The sequence below is a fragment of the Bactrocera oleae genome, chromosome 5, assembly GCF_042242935.1.
Source record: "Bactrocera oleae isolate idBacOlea1 chromosome 5, idBacOlea1, whole genome shotgun sequence".
Taxonomy (NCBI): domain Eukaryota; kingdom Metazoa; phylum Arthropoda; class Insecta; order Diptera; family Tephritidae; genus Bactrocera; species Bactrocera oleae.
In genome coordinates this window covers 26167323-26183181 of record NC_091539.1, presented here as the reverse complement: position 1 = coordinate 26183181, position 15859 = coordinate 26167323, and the positions used below count along the sequence as shown (strand labels likewise).

Here is a 15859-nt window from a genome sequence, read left to right as displayed (position 1 = left end):
CAAATTTGCCCTTATGACATGAAGGGTCGTCGACGTACCCTTGACACCGAGTCCCATTGTGTCAAGCAAGTCAAGAAGCTCATCTACTATGAGGCTCCGTAGAAGGGGACACAATACCCCGCCCTGTGGTCAACCTCTCATAGTACCAAGACGAAATTTGCTCTTCCCACAGTAGTTTCGGCCATCCTAGTACGCAATACAGCCTCTATCCATCTGCGTACTGGAGCTGCCATATTCTTTTTTTCTTCAGTGCGCTAGTCACACTTCCGTGGGATGCATTGTCAAAAGCACCATTTTCCAGCGTATTCTGGACTTTAGATGTATCAGCCCAACAAGATGTGGCAACACAGCTGGCCTTCCTTGTTACAGATCTGCTGGCAAGATACCATCCGCCCTTGTGACTTAATTTCAAGTAGGAAGCAAGTGGCCAATTGATTAATATATTCCTTGCAGCTGTCCAATCCGTGTACTGTCTCTGAAAACTGTGCAATCAAGAGTGCCATTGCCCTTTCCTCTGCGCTGGTAGTATAAGTCCCATAAAATCTTTTTACGGCTAACTGACAGCACAGTCTTGCCTCTAGGCAGAGCCTGTGCAGCCTGGCTGCCTTAGGTACTGAGGAGACGTTGTCACAGAATTTCCTGAAACTATTGATCTTAGCAGATCTAATTTCTTTATTATATTCAGCCTGCTCTCTAGTTCAAGCGACGTAACAGCGCTCCTTACATGCCTCACTCTCTAAATCTGGATATAAAGTATCCCACACATATCCCAGTTCGTGTTTCTAGGAAACTCTACTGTCAATGCGAACCATATGATCTTGTGATCTGATATCAAGAATGTCTTTTGTAGTGCTGGTGACGAAGGTGGGTTCGCAACCCGCATTTTCAATGCTTAAATTGCCACTTATATTCAAAAAGAGTTTCACCCCTCGGGTTGCAGTCCGTCTTTCACTAGAGAGATCCCAGATTACCTTGATTATGCTTGTATTGAAGCCCCTCCTCTCTTCTATAAGACCGCGGTTCCTAAATTAGTAGAGTGTCCAGGTTATCTGAGTGAAACCTACTCGCGATAACAGCCAAGGCTGCAGTCGCGTGGTGTAGGTTCACCTGAATGGACCTATGAAGGATAAATCCTCGTCATCTTTGTCGCAATCCATCAGCTCTTCCAGGAGCTCCTGTATGGAGGGTAGTTCCACCGTGATGCTGTGCATGCACGGAATTTTTTCAACCCTCTTCGTGCAAAGAACTGGGCTTTTCGTGTCTTCGAGTTTCGGATCGGTCTCCGCTAGCCAGGTTGCTCTCCTTTCGTCCTTACAGTTGACTAACAACAGAACTGACTCAAAGTATAAACATGCAATGAGGCGGGGTACTCACACCCCCTGTAGATCTCATCCATAATGATTTCCTCTTCTGTTTGCGCGCCCTCCGTCCCGTCTCTTAAAACATTTTGTTGGCAATTTACAAGATAAATAGCCGGTCGGTCATCGTAAGCCTCCAATTAAGGAACACAACGAACTCGTCTTCAGGCATCTGCTTGCAGCTTCTTATAATATCAAGAGAACATTTTTTTAAAACGTCAGCGACATTCACAGTGAAGCTATTATCACTTTCACTGACTCACTCCCAATGAATGACTTCCTTGCAGTACAACCATCACCCATTGCAGAAGAAGAGCTCGAGTTGCATAGACTTTTGGGTGTCCTACTTATCAAAAAATGTATAAGTAAAAAAAAACTCATAACAAGTAATGACAAGTACAACAAATGGACATGATCAGTAGCCAGTGTACCTATGTATGTTGGTATTTGATCTTTAGAGTTTCAGCGTTGTTTATTGAAAACTGTTAACATTTTGTTGTGTTTTATGTATGCTGTACACATTTTAAAATTGTTTTATTCGTTTTAGAATATTTTTAGCACACATATCGATCAAATATTTTTTGTTAAAATGACAGACAATTTATAGTAAGTTATGTTTGAATAAAACCATTCACACACATATTTATATACATATATGTACATATAAGCCTAACTTTAGAGAAAAAATTCAGGTTTATATAAACAAAGACATACATGTTACTATATAAGACCAACTATTTAAGCCTAATATTTAACAAATAAATCTGTTTATTGCTATTTAATAATTTTTTTTAATCCCTTTTGTTTACAGCATATATACATATACAACAACAACTTCCACAACCTCATGGTTACTTGTGTATTTTTTTACATACATATTGTGACGAACACGGATGATAGAACAAAATCGAATCGACGATAAATTGCCAGAAGCAACTAGACAGCGAATTCGTAGTTGCCAGAATGTTATAGTAATAAAGTAGTTAGCGAATTCGTAGTTGCCAGAATGTTCTAGAAGCAATGTTTTGTTACAGTTTTAATATATAACGGCTGCCGGATTGTGCAGCAAACACAGTTCTAGTTAGAGTGTTGTCGTGATAAGAGCAATCAAGCTATTAGCAAGAAGTTGTAAGCTCGAATAATGAGCAATAACTGTTAAGTTGTTGGAATTAGAAATAAAGATAAGTGTGTAGCCATTAAATTGGGACTTTTATTTAACAATCCAGTGATCGAACTCAAGAGTGAGTTACAGGTAGACGATTTATCGAGAAATCCGTTACAATTGGTGTCAGAAGTGGGATTGTCAAATAAATTCCCAAGGAGATAATAATTTAAAAAAGGCCAAGTTTAACGATCTGAAGATTCCACAACTGAAAAAGGAGCTGGAACAACGTGGTTTGGCGACAAATGGATTAAAAACTGAATTACAATCACGGTTGAGAGAGGCCATGGAGGCGGAAAACATTAATGTTGAGGAATATGTCTTTCACATGGAATTAGAAGAAGAGACAACAAAGATAGAAGAAAAGGAAGAGGCTCAATGCTCGTCAAAGATGGTGGACATGAACATGCTTTTTTCTGCAATCTCGCAGATGGGGACGCAGATGGGGACGCAGATGTCAACGCAAATGTCGACACAATTTAAATAGCAGGATACACGTATGTCTCAGATGTCAACGCAGTTAGAAACGCGATGGTCAACGCATTTGAAAGAGCTGTTCGCAGCGCAACATGCACGTTTTTTAGCACAGTTGTCAGCACCGAAAGAGCTCGACGTGCATATGTCAGCGCAGGTATCCTCACAGTTGGAAGAGGAGGAAGCATGTCTCCAGGATCTTCACAGTATGAAGAGCAAGAAGCTTGTATACCAGCAAAAGTGTCTTCGGAGCCAGAAGAACTGAACGGGCGTATGCCAGCGAAGGTGTCCTCACAGTCGGAAGAGGAGGAAGCGTGTGTACCAGTACAAGGGTCCTCACAGTCGAAAGAGCTGGAACTGCGTATGTCAGGGCAGGTGTTCTCACAGTTGCAAGAGGAGGAAGCGTGTGAACCAGTAAAAGATTCCTCACAGTTAGAAGAGCAAAAAGCTTGGATACCAGCACAAGTGTCCTTACAGTTGGAAGAGCAGGAAGCGTGTATACCATCACAGGTGGAAGATCAGCATAAAATTGAACCTGAAACGGATGACTCTGTGCAAGAAGATCCAGAATTGGAAGGGGCATTACATAAGGTAGAGTTGAACCAATGTACAACGATTGGAGAAATAACTACAGGAAGGCCAGTCACAAAATCATATTGGGCAGAACGGAGCAGTTTAAAGTTAGTGTATGGCTGCTTGCATCGAGTATGGAAAAGCGAAAATGGGCAAACCTTCCGAGTACTTATGGTTGTTCCAAGGGTTGGAATTCCTGATGTTCTTAACGTGCAGTACAAATGTCCAAGAGGAGGGCACTTGAGAGACATGAAATCCTTGGAGCATTTGAAGCAAAGGTTTTATTGGACTGGTTCTCAATCAGCTATAGAAAGGATTGCGAAATATGCTGAGAACATTGTAGCTAAAGGATCAAGGTCCAGGAGTCATGGGCAGATGAAACAGCACAATTCGCGTGCGCCAGTTGAAAAAATAGGCGTGTATGAAGATGGGTCCATTCCCCACCAATAAATTAGGAAATAGTCATGTTTTGGTAGTCTAGGACCATTTCAATGAATGGCCACAAGTATACACAATTCCTAACCAGGAGACTGAACCAGTGGCGGAGGCATTCATCAACAAGTGGGTAACGAGATTCGGTGTTCCAATGGAGTTACGTTCTGATCAAGAATGGAATCTCGAGTCAGCTTTAAGTCAAGGGATGTACCAGAAACTGAGTATCCGAAAAACGGATGGAATTAACTCCAAGAAGAGAAGGACGGCTAACGATGTCAGCGCCAGCCTAGAAGCCGAGATGGGGGACATAAAAGCTTTGTGTTTGGTATCGCAAATATGTCTAATCGGGACGATCAGACTTAGGTGGAGGGCAGTGTGACGAACACGGATGATAGAACAAAATCGAATCGACGATAAATTGCCAGAAGCAACTAGGCAGCGAATTCGTAGTTGCCAGAATGTTCTAGTAGTAAAGTAGTTAGCGAATTCGTAGTTGCCAGAATGTTCTAGAAGCAATGTTTTGTTACAGATTTACTACATAAGGGCTGCCGGATTGTGCAGCAAACACAGTTCTAGTTAGAGTGTTGTCGTGATAAGAGCAATCAAGCTATTAGCAAGAAGTTGTAAGCTCGAATAATGAGCAATAAGTGTTAAGTTGTTGGAATTAGAAATAAAGATAAGTGTGTAGCCATTAAATTGGGACTTTTATTTAACAATCCAGTGATCGAACTCAAGAGTGAGTTACAGGTAGACGATTTATCGAGAAATCCGTTACAATATGTATACAAAACGATCGTACAAAGAACAACAAAGTAGTAAATATGCTCAATATTCTCAGAGCTGCTACAATTGGATTATGTCATATACTCAGAGAGACTTTTCTGTATTGTTGCTCAGCATAAGTGAAAATGTGGGCATGCATATGTGTTAAATATAAAAAAAATACACATTAAGCTAAGTATGTCGGCGTTCATGCGAGTCCTCTTTTTATTTAGTTCTGCTAAATGATATAAAATATTTAAATTAAATATTTTTGAGTATATTATTATCCTTATTCAAAATATTTCTATTGTACTATGCATATACTATAAAAAATAGATAGCAAAATTCAAATTTCAGAAATAATCGTAGATATTCATTTGAAACCGAGCGCTATTTCAACCATGATAATAATTTCAAAATGATAGGGATAGCTGATTTGCGTAGTAGCGAACTGTTACGAACATGAACAAAAAGCGTGTCATCCGAGCACGTGTGGCACGATCCCTCGTCGTCCTCTCGCCTACAAAAAAACTGGTTTTGGGCGACAAAAGAGTCCGTTGTGAACTGGCACTATCTATTTATTTTGGGCGAAAGCAACAGAAAAGGGATTGCGTAAAAAGCCAAAACCAAATAACCAGCTGTTTTCCTATGTGTGTGACACAGCTGAGATCACCTGATCGAATCTGCTTCTTTAGACACAGAGATGTAATTAAAAGGAGGTAGTTTAACAAATTGTTTGTGAACATGTATTTGTATATGAAAACTCACAAGAATATTTTCGAAACAAAAGGTTATTATTTATGTATTGCTTTTCCTCACCACCTCTGAGGTTGCAATATAGGTGCGTTGCCGATCTTTTTTGGGTGTTCGGTTCCCCAGGAGGACTATATTCCCCCATATACTATTGTAACGGTATTCTCGATAAATCGTCTACCTGTAACTCACTATTGAGTTCGATCACTGGATTGTTAAATGAAAGTCCCTATTTAATGGCTATACACATATCTTAATTCCAACAACTTAACACTTATTTCGCCATATTCGAGTTTACAACTTATTGCTTATAGCTTAATTGATTTTTACACGGACACGCTGTAATTAGAACTGTGTCTGCTGCACAATCCGGCAGCCCTTATATAGTAAATTTTTAACAAAAGTTCGCTACTAGAAGCGAACATACAATTCTAAAACTGTCTACTTTTCGTAACATATATAAGTCAAAAAGATATATACAAAAAATCAGGCTCATGAATATTAATTAAATTAACAATATAAGTTGAAATGTTCAACTTGATTTAAACAGAAACGGAAATATATGTATATAATTCAGGTACTTCAATTGTATTCATGAACAAATAAAAGTGAAAACAATCTTTAACAAAACCAAAAATAATAGAATAAAATATTAGGTACAATTCAGAAACAACAATAATAATAAGCAAAACAATGTACAAATTAATAAATAATATTTACAAAATGTTCTAAATCACCCACAGCGATGTACTTATTAAATGTAAATATAATCTTTAGGAATCTTAATAATCGAAAACTATTTGAATATGTTATATACCTTCTTAAAGTTATAAATTTTGAAACAAAAGAATGCAACACACTGTAGGAGTTTTGAGTCATTTGGATGTTTTAGTAGTAGAATATTTGTTTGACAGCCCGTACCAAGTGTGACTTTAGTAGTAGAATTTTGGAAGCAATCCGTAACTAGTGAGCCATTGTTGCATGTGGATTAGTGAAGATCTTAGAATTGGTTATTTGTAGATTTATACAATGGCCCACTCTCAGCTGCTCGTATTACCGTCCCGCTCTTCTAATTCCTTTTAACACACTTAACACCCACTTTAGGAGAAATTTCTGAAGTCTTATCCCGAGGAATCTTTGCTCATCAACGGCGTTAAGGGATTGCTGTTTACGTTGCTGCGAAGACGTCAGAAACTAGTAAATGGACGGAGCAACAAAAATCATCGATAACCTGATCGACGTATAATAACACCAATCATTCAATCGCTTGATCAGCTGATAACTTGATCTCAGTAAATCTGTCGGAAACCCGAAGTAATGCTAAAGCCAACCCCATCATAAAGATATAGCCGCTCCAAATCATCACAAGACATGGCTCTTTAAAAGCATATTTGAAATGATTTAAACACGAGACTGATGCCATACGGGGCATTTGCATTTGCGAAGGCTATACAATTGAGAATGTAGAGCATACGTCGTTCCACTGTCCGCAATACGAGCAACACGATACCTAAAGAATGCATTTGAAACAGTTGAAAATTTAGTAGACTAAATGATTGAATTCAAGAATAAGTAAAATCCGGTGTGCGAAATAGCCGCAAAAATCAGAAAACGCTGGTATCAGTACATTACAGTAGGAGGTTTATTTCGAATTAAAGTTCCACACTGACATAGAGTTCAGGCTTTCGATGCTTCCTCCTTGTAAAAAGCATATGTGCATATGTGCGACCGCTTGGTTTTGAGATGTTATCAAAACTTTTAATGACCAAAACAAATAAATATATATTAATACATAACTCATCAAACCTTTATAAACTGCACATTTAGATATTAATACAAACCTTATTTTATTATAGATTTCAAAAAGGTGTTATAGATTTTCATCAAGAATAAGGTTATATTGTTATTATCAATATATAAACACAGGTGTCCTCACAGTTGAAAAAGTAGGAGGCTCGTATATAGACGCGGGTGACTTCACAAATAACGGAAGTGTTTTCACAGATTTCGGAGAAGTAGAATTAAAATAAAATCTAACGTAGATGAGTTGAAAAATTGACGCGAGCTACAATTGGCCAATAATGTTAACAACCTCTGCAAAAGTTAAAACTCCATCATGACGGGACATTCCCGTTCCATGTTTTTAAGGCACAGTTAAAGAAAACAGCAGCTGCAAATAGTTAGAACTCTGAAGATAAAGTCGCCTAATTATTCGTTGCAATAAAAGGATCCAAAGTAGAAGTCTTACAAACCATTTCCAATTGAGAATCGAGAAAACTATAAGACGTTGATGGATGTGGTAGAAAGACGATATGGAAAAGACCCAGGAAGCAGATCTTCGACATCAAGTTGCAATAGGTCTTTGTAGGAGCTTGCTACGGAGATGGAGAGATTAGTTCACTTGGCTACTTCACATAAATGCAAGTTCAAAATCACACTTGAAACGTGTAGTGCATGGAGTGCAGCTATACAAACGTCCCACGAAAGAAAAAATAACAGCAGAAAGTACAGTCGCAAAGCCATATTGGGCACAGTGGAATAGTTCAAAGTTGTTGTCTGGATGCTTGAATCGAGTATGGGAAAGCTCTTATGATTGTTCCGAAAGTAAGGATTTTCCGAAGTCCTCAATGAGCTGCACAACGGTACAAGCGGAGCCCACATGGGAATTACGAAAACCTTGCAGAAGTTAAATCTAATGTTTTATTGTGTTGGTTGTCGCCAATCAGTTATGGAGGTTTAGGAATTATGAATAGATGAAGTAGTACAATTCGGGTGCGTCCGCTATTTGAGTAATTTGTCACGGCTGTAGCGGATCCAATTCCCATATATAGTTTGAAATAAAAGTTAGTTTACGGCCTATAATACACATAAGCTAATAAGATTTCAAGTAAGATTGTAATCCTTTCACGCTATAATTAATATTGAATTATTTCGCAACATTCTTTAGTATAATACAGTATTGCTACCATCTGAAAATATTTCCATGATCTGTGAACCTCGCAAATTACGTGAGTATAAAATGTTCGGTTTGGTGAGAGCTTAGCCCTTCCTTACTTGAATGCTTTTAGTCTTATTAATTTTATGAATGTCAATAATAATTTAAATAAGAAGACAAACATCGTAATGGAACATTTTTTCAGCCCCCCCAAAATATATATAGGGAAATCAGCTCCTTAAAATGTTCATCCGTTTAATACACCCATAATTACATCCAGTGAGTTCGTTTTCATTAAACAAAAAATTTTATAGCCACCATCAAAAGAACTTCAAATGTTCTAAATATTGTTTTACATTATATTTAAAAACTTTATTAAATTTGAATACCAATTGTTTATTTATTTTCATAGAATTTTTTACGAAACAAGCATCCACAGCTTTCACCCCGTTAATGTAGAACTTGAACCCAACTTCCTTCCGCCTATCATTACTATTGCGCATATATGCGAGTGTGCATATGTGCGAGTACACCTGCCGTTCGGAAATATTTTTTCAGATTCTTTAAAATAGGGAAATCAGCTTCTTAAAATGTTCATCCGTTTAATACACCCATAATTACATCCAGTGAGTTCGTTTTCATTAAACAAAAAATTTTATAGCCACTGAACTGTCATCAAAAGAACTTCAAATGTTCTAAATATTGTTTTACATTATATTTAAAAACTTTATTAAATTTGAATACCAATTGTTTATTTATTTTCATAGAATTTTTTACGAAACAAGCATCCACAGCTTTCACCCCGTTAATGTAGAACTTGAACCCAACTTCCTTCCGCCTATCATTACTATTGCGCATATATGCGAGTACACCTGCCGTTCGGAAATATTTTTTCAGATTCTTTAAAATTGACCATATTATCAGCTTAAAAAACTGAGTGAACACTGAGAAATTTAGTAATTTCGAGAATGAATTCAATTTGCTAAATCTAACTATTTTAGACTAACTTCTGTGGCATTCCCTAAATAACAATCGTGTTTCTGTATACAACAAACGCATAATGACAGTTATAATCCACTACTCTTTGGCGAAACGGGTACTAATGTAAAACTTATTATACTTGTACAGGTGTAAAGGGTATTTAATTTTTGACACCATCCAAACTCGGCTCTTCCTTTCTTTGTTTTATTTAACAACTTTTTTTATGTAAGACAAAGATTAGTTTTGATAATTTTGGTTATAAATTTGATGAAAATTAAACAAATCATCATATTGACGTTAAGCATATCGAACATAACATAACCGTATATATACTTGTGTTAACCTCAGTAAATAATGACTACACGTTTTTTAAAAATATCATGCAATAAGACTCTCCAAAGAATATTGTTTAATTTTAATAAATTACTAAAAATTTCTTTGGCAGTCACTTATCTATACGCTTTGATGAATATTGAAATGATTTTAAAATAAAAAAAATAGTTTTATTGAAATGCTTATATTCACACTATCTAAATTTAAATTTCAACAAATAAAAATTCAAAATATAAATCGTACAGCAACTCGCTGCTTTCTGCATAGCGGCAGTGCTAAGAACCACTCTAACGGTTAGAACCACAAAAAGGTTACTCAACCTACCACCAATCAACATTGCAGCTGCAAAATTGGCGGAGCTAGGTGACTTCTCCACAAGCACCTTCAGGCTCAGCAAAATAAGCATGACATACCCACACGCTTCATTTGGGAGAGAAGGTTTAACGTAACACTAAAATAGGACGGATGTCGCAGGAGCATGCGACTTGCCAACGGAACATTTAAACAGACGGATCAAAAATGGCTAATGGAGTGGGAGCCGGTATCTATTACTCAGAGCTGAATATCAGGCAACTCTTCAAGCTTTTTGAATACTGCTATATTTTTTAGGCGGAAGTATTTGCGGTCAGGAAAGCGGCTGAGATGGCCAACAATGCAAAAAGCAACATAAAGAAAATACACCGTATTGCGTCAAAGAATGTCGTTAGAAGCAGGGAGGCAATAAATGTAGTGGCTGCCAGTAAGCGGCTGCATATATTCTGGGTTTCAGGTCAAAAAGGAATTTCGTGAAACAAAATAGATGATGAGGGTGCCAAAAGTGTCATCCGTCTGGCTACCGAACCCGAACAGGAAATATGGAAGTCACTAAAAATAGTAGTGCGAGATGGAATGGCTTAATAAGCAGGATCGCTAAGATTATATGTTAGAGCTCCGAAGAAAAACATGCAGGCTTTTTACTCACACAGTCTCGAAAAGACTACAAGACGGTTGTTTTTATAATGACAAGTCACAACCTACTGGCGTCACATGCGAGCCGGATGGGAGAATGTTTCACAGTAGAAAGAATACAATTTTCTGCGAATCGTCTACCAAGTCTACGACGAACTGTTTGACAACCATTAGGTCTAATAAGGTTGAACTTCGACTCGTCAGGAAACATTACAGATGGCCACTTTAGTTTATTTTTAGCCCAACTTAACCGATTTTGAACTGTTCCGAGTTGAAATATCATTACTAAAGGATTGCTGCAATACAGCTGCGTTTTTAAATCGACCTTGTAAACTTGTTTTTAAGATAGAACGGTCTTCTCTTAAGCTAGTGCATCTGTTTTTCTGGGTGTATAACATAATGGCGACAACCAAACCTCGATATATAAAATTCCGAGAATCACAATACCGACAAATCAAAATGCTGACAATTCAAAATAAAGACAGAAAAATTTTAAAATATCGGGGTGTTCAGAGTTCTTCCGCGTCGAAATACCGAGCTTCAAAAAAATAACCCTGGTCGGTTCAATACCGGGGTGTACTCAGTTTTATTGCATAGAACTCATTTTTTGCATTGGCTGTCTTCGGCCGTGCTTCAAAAACATAACCCTGGTCGAGCTAACAAAGGGATGTACTCAATTTTTTTTCGCGTAGAACCACTTTCTGCATTGGCGACCTTCGGCCGCACTTTAATATCCCTGGTCGACCCAACACCGGGGTGTTCAGAGTTCTTTCGGGTCGAACTATTTTTTGCATTGGTGGCCTTCGCCGCGCTTGAAAAATATAACTCTGGTCGATTCAACGCTGAGGCGTTCAGATGTATTTCGCGTCGAACTACTTTCTTTTTTTTTTTTGTTAACTACAACTTTACTTACCTTTTGTGAAGATATTAACCCTCAAAAAACCTATCTACGGCTTGATAGCTTGATTTTGCAAATAATTTTCAAAAATATTTTATCGTGTATTACACATATTTTGATATGTCGGCAATTCGAGTTGTCTGTATTTTGATTTGTTGGTATTTCGATTTATCTGTATATTTAAATTTTGTAGGTATTTTGATGGGTCGGCATTTCGAACTTCGGCTATTTAAGTGTTCCCTATTTTCCTGAACCTTTCATCCTCTCAGTTTTTCCATAAAACGTCACACTAGACTTTCGTTAAAATGTATTTGTGCTGCTATTTTACGAATAGACTTTTTGGATCAGCCAACGAAGTAATAATAAAAGCATGGCATGATTTTGTTTTATTTAAAAGAAAACACGAATCACAAGAGCTAATTACGCAAGTGAAATAAATGAAATGTAAAGCAAAATGTTTAAAAAGTTTCTCTGCATAGCCGTGTGCTCGATACGTGGGGAAAACACTTGCAGTGGTTTTTTTTTTGTATTACTGGTGTACATGCCAAGAATTGGCCGATGTTATAACGAGCCATAATAATAATAATAATATAATACGCGATACGCTGTTGAACCGAAAAAAAGCATAAAATGTCGCTAAATTGGAGAACACGAAAAGAAAGATAAATTATGTTCCTTTAAATAATGCGTATATTTTCTCGAATGAGATTTCTGCTGTGAGAAATTTCTAAAAGTGGATGTTACCACAATACGCAGGTCACATATAAGCGTGAGTGTTTCTGAGTGTTCCTACCACCAATACTCCTCTGTCTGAAGATTCCGATGATTAGTTTCCGCAGTTAGTGCGCAGTGAACAACAACCGAGGTAATTAATTTTATTAGTAGTTTTATTATTTTTATCAGCTTTAACTGAAACAAAATAGTCTAGAAAAAATTGACAGAATGTACAATAAACACAAAGTACTGTTATTAAGCTTCGTTGCATATTAACTAGTGAATCAAACCTATGTTAGGAAAGTTTAATTTTGGGCTATAAAATAAGTCTATAAGTTCGTCTCTGTTTATTCTGCCACCATTATAAATCATTGGAACGTGACATCAACTGAGAGTAGAGACAAACTGCATCAGTTCTTGCAGTAGTATCATTTCGAAGTTAGCCATAATCTCAAAAAGGACTTTACAAATTATTTTTCTTTAAATGAAATTTTTGATGTCGCAAAACCTCTTATCGCATATTAAAAGCGCGACCTGACACTAACCACATCAGCCCACTCAAGCCAACTTATCTTCTACGTTCTTCTATTTTGGTTCGACCATATCGATTTAGAACGTATCGTAAAAAATAACGATTATTTACTATATTAGTATCTCCATTTGTTTCATTTCTTTATTCCTGAGTTATGTGCGCCAAAAATATTCTGGGTTGGGTATGCCAATACATGACTGTTGTACTTCTATTATAGTGATGATTAAAAATCTGCTTAATCAAATTATATGTATAATTTTTCCACCAATTTTTTAGTGAATTTGACTCTTTGAAACTTCGGAGAAATCGTTAAATGTTATGTACCTGTCCTAGAAAATATTGATGCGAAGACTACTTGTTCGACGGTGTAAGTTTTGTTAAATATATATCTTACATTAATTTAAAAGAAACAATATATTTTTTCAAACTAAAATGAAAACATTTCATTTAAATTTTTTTATACTGTTATTAATTTCTTATAAGACATCTAAATATTGTAGATATATTCATATGGCGCAAATACATAAGTATGGATTTACAGATTTTGCAAATCGATCGAATAAGATATTTCTAATTCAGATACGACAATCACAGTTTTTGAAAGGGGATTTTTGTATAAAAATTCAGTATCAAACTCTTTTAGGCTTACTAACTATCGTATAGTTTATGCCACTATAATTTTCGTGTGTAGGTGATATGTTTGCACTCTGATACACTTGTTGACTTACGGACGGTTCGAAATAATTTGCTCCAACTATGTTACATTTTAATGCTATCGAAGTTGGACATAATGGTACATTGGGATTAAAAGGTCGGATACTTCCAGTTTTGTCTGTATCGTTTTTCTTGGATAAGTCAATTTCCGGATTGCCTATGAATTCATAATCACTCAGAGAGGGGGAATCACAGCGTTTACGAATAGGCGAAATGACAGATATAATTGTGTTATAACCGCTGGATGTTTTGTTATCAGGTGACATAAAATCTAGACGATCATACGAATCATCAATACACCTTGAAGTACTTGAATTGCCACTCCCTCCTCCCCCTTCTCCGATATCAATATCTATTACTCTTGACACTTTAGACGGTAAAAATGTATCCTTTAATGAGCGATTACAAGTGTTGACAGAACGCTGCCAACTTGGTTCTTTAAAATCCTCATCGCAATGTTTGGTCAAAACACGTTCCTTATGCTGTACTTCATCTATCCCAAGAGTTTTCCAAGCATCAGTTACAGTTTCTATGCTTTCATAGTCTCGTTCAGCTCCCAAAGTTTCATTATTAAGAAATGTTAGACTTTGTTTGTGGATACACTCTGGAGAGTTCGGCTTTATAACAAGGGTTGACCCAATCGTTTTATTGGGATCACTTGATGTTGTTATCGAAACTACCTCATAATTCTGATATTTGCACAATTTGTCAGCATTTAGCTGAAAATTTAGGTTTGTTGCAAGCATTTGTGCTTTATTAGAACTTCCGGAAGTGGGGACTGTTGATTGTATTTTTCGGGGAGGCTTACTCGGGATTTGTTTTAAAACGGGATGCAGTAATGGTAATGTCGATATGGAATTGTTATTAGAGTTTGTAAAGCAGCTGATAAGGGAATCACTAGATGTCGCAAACTCTCTATAAGAAACACTATTTTGAGAATTGCTTTCGATACTTATGCACTGTTGATTGTTTGGTGTCAAGGGGCATCGAGAGCCCGCCTCCATATTTGCGGCAACGGTCCAATGGTTTTCATTTATGTCATTATTGTGATTGTCGCAATTTATTAACTTCTTCATAGATTTCATTTTTGCGGCCATGCAACGAAATATTTCTTGGGGATTGGTATGATCAAGTGTAAATATTCCTTCTCCAGTGCAACATTTCCTACCTGCTTCGAATGTGAATTTACCATCACGGTAACCGTATTTTCGAATAAATCGATATGGCCATCTAGCTCTTATTTCATTAGGATCTTCAGTGCATTTTAGTTGAAGTTCAGTTGCGGTCAGATGAAGAATATACGATTTGGATTCAAGATTACAACGAATCGACGTTTCTGAAGGAATAAGTGTGATAACAAATAACCCATCACCAAAAGAGCTACAATATAAATCATTATCTTCCTCTATCGCGGCTTGCGGTACGCTTAAACTGTTTTTATTTCGAAAAGCAACCATTTGTAATGCATTTGTCCATTCTTTCAAGTCTTCTTCTGATAAAGCGATTAATGTCAGAGACTCTGTTTTCTTTATAACTAGTATGTGATTGGCCGGAGCTGGTTCTTGTGTTATCTTGACGCAATTTTCGAGCGTTACTATTTTTGGGTTCTTGTCATCTTTAGATTCGCAAATTTCGAGTCGTTCAATACCATGACGACTTGAATTGAATAATTGACAATATCTATGGCAATTTTTCTGTTAATGGAAGGAAATAAAAGAATCCGTTAAATACATTTAATAATATTATATACATCTGTTCATACGTATGTATATGAATTACACATTATATTATATGTGTATAAACACCAAGATACCGAAGTTTGATTCACATTTAGGATACTTAAATATCAATTATAAATTCTATGTGTAAATTTTTCCTTTACAAGTACTAACCCCTTGATTGGAAAATTTTGATATAAAAAAATTAATAAAAATAAAGTTTTTTTGTTTGTGATAATTTATCAGATTTTACTTTAATTAATAACGTTCAACAGAAAGGATTCGAGTATATATGATCTTACTTTGTTTTATACATTATTACAATATCATTAAAAATGTTTAAAATATTTGAGTTTTAAGTAAAAAAAAGAATAAGAGTGGTTTAGAAATTTTATCTGCACAGCGGCTAAGTAATCCTAGAAAAAATTTCTTTAAATTCATTTTTAATTGGGTTACATGAAACTTTTTAGAAAGCAAGGAAACATATTCAAATGAGTAATTTATCGAATGAATGGAATATAACAAGAAGTTAGATTTAAAATTGGATATTTAAGGAAAAAGTCAACCAG

At 36.4% G+C, this 15859-nt stretch overlaps 2 protein-coding genes across 3 annotated transcripts in view; both read right to left on the bottom strand.

Annotated features, from left to right (window-relative positions):
- LOC118680364 (uncharacterized) overlaps positions 1-12027 on the bottom strand; it is a 66281-nt gene extending 54254 nt beyond the window's left edge. For both annotated transcript variants that reach the window (XR_011396741.1, XM_070110664.1), the window contains exon 1: positions 11628-12027. The gene's annotated coding sequence lies outside the window, so the exon portion shown is untranslated. The remainder of the gene's footprint in view (positions 1-11627) is intronic.
- A 454-nt stretch (positions 12028-12481) lies between these two features.
- The window catches only part of Dok (docking protein homolog), a 38443-nt gene continuing 35065 nt past the window's right edge, over positions 12482-15859 (bottom strand). The window contains exon 2 of the mRNA XM_014243207.3: positions 12482-15266. Coding sequence (XP_014098682.2) covers positions 13488-15266 — 1779 coding nt within the window. The 3' untranslated portion in view covers positions 12482-13487. The remainder of the gene's footprint in view (positions 15267-15859) is intronic.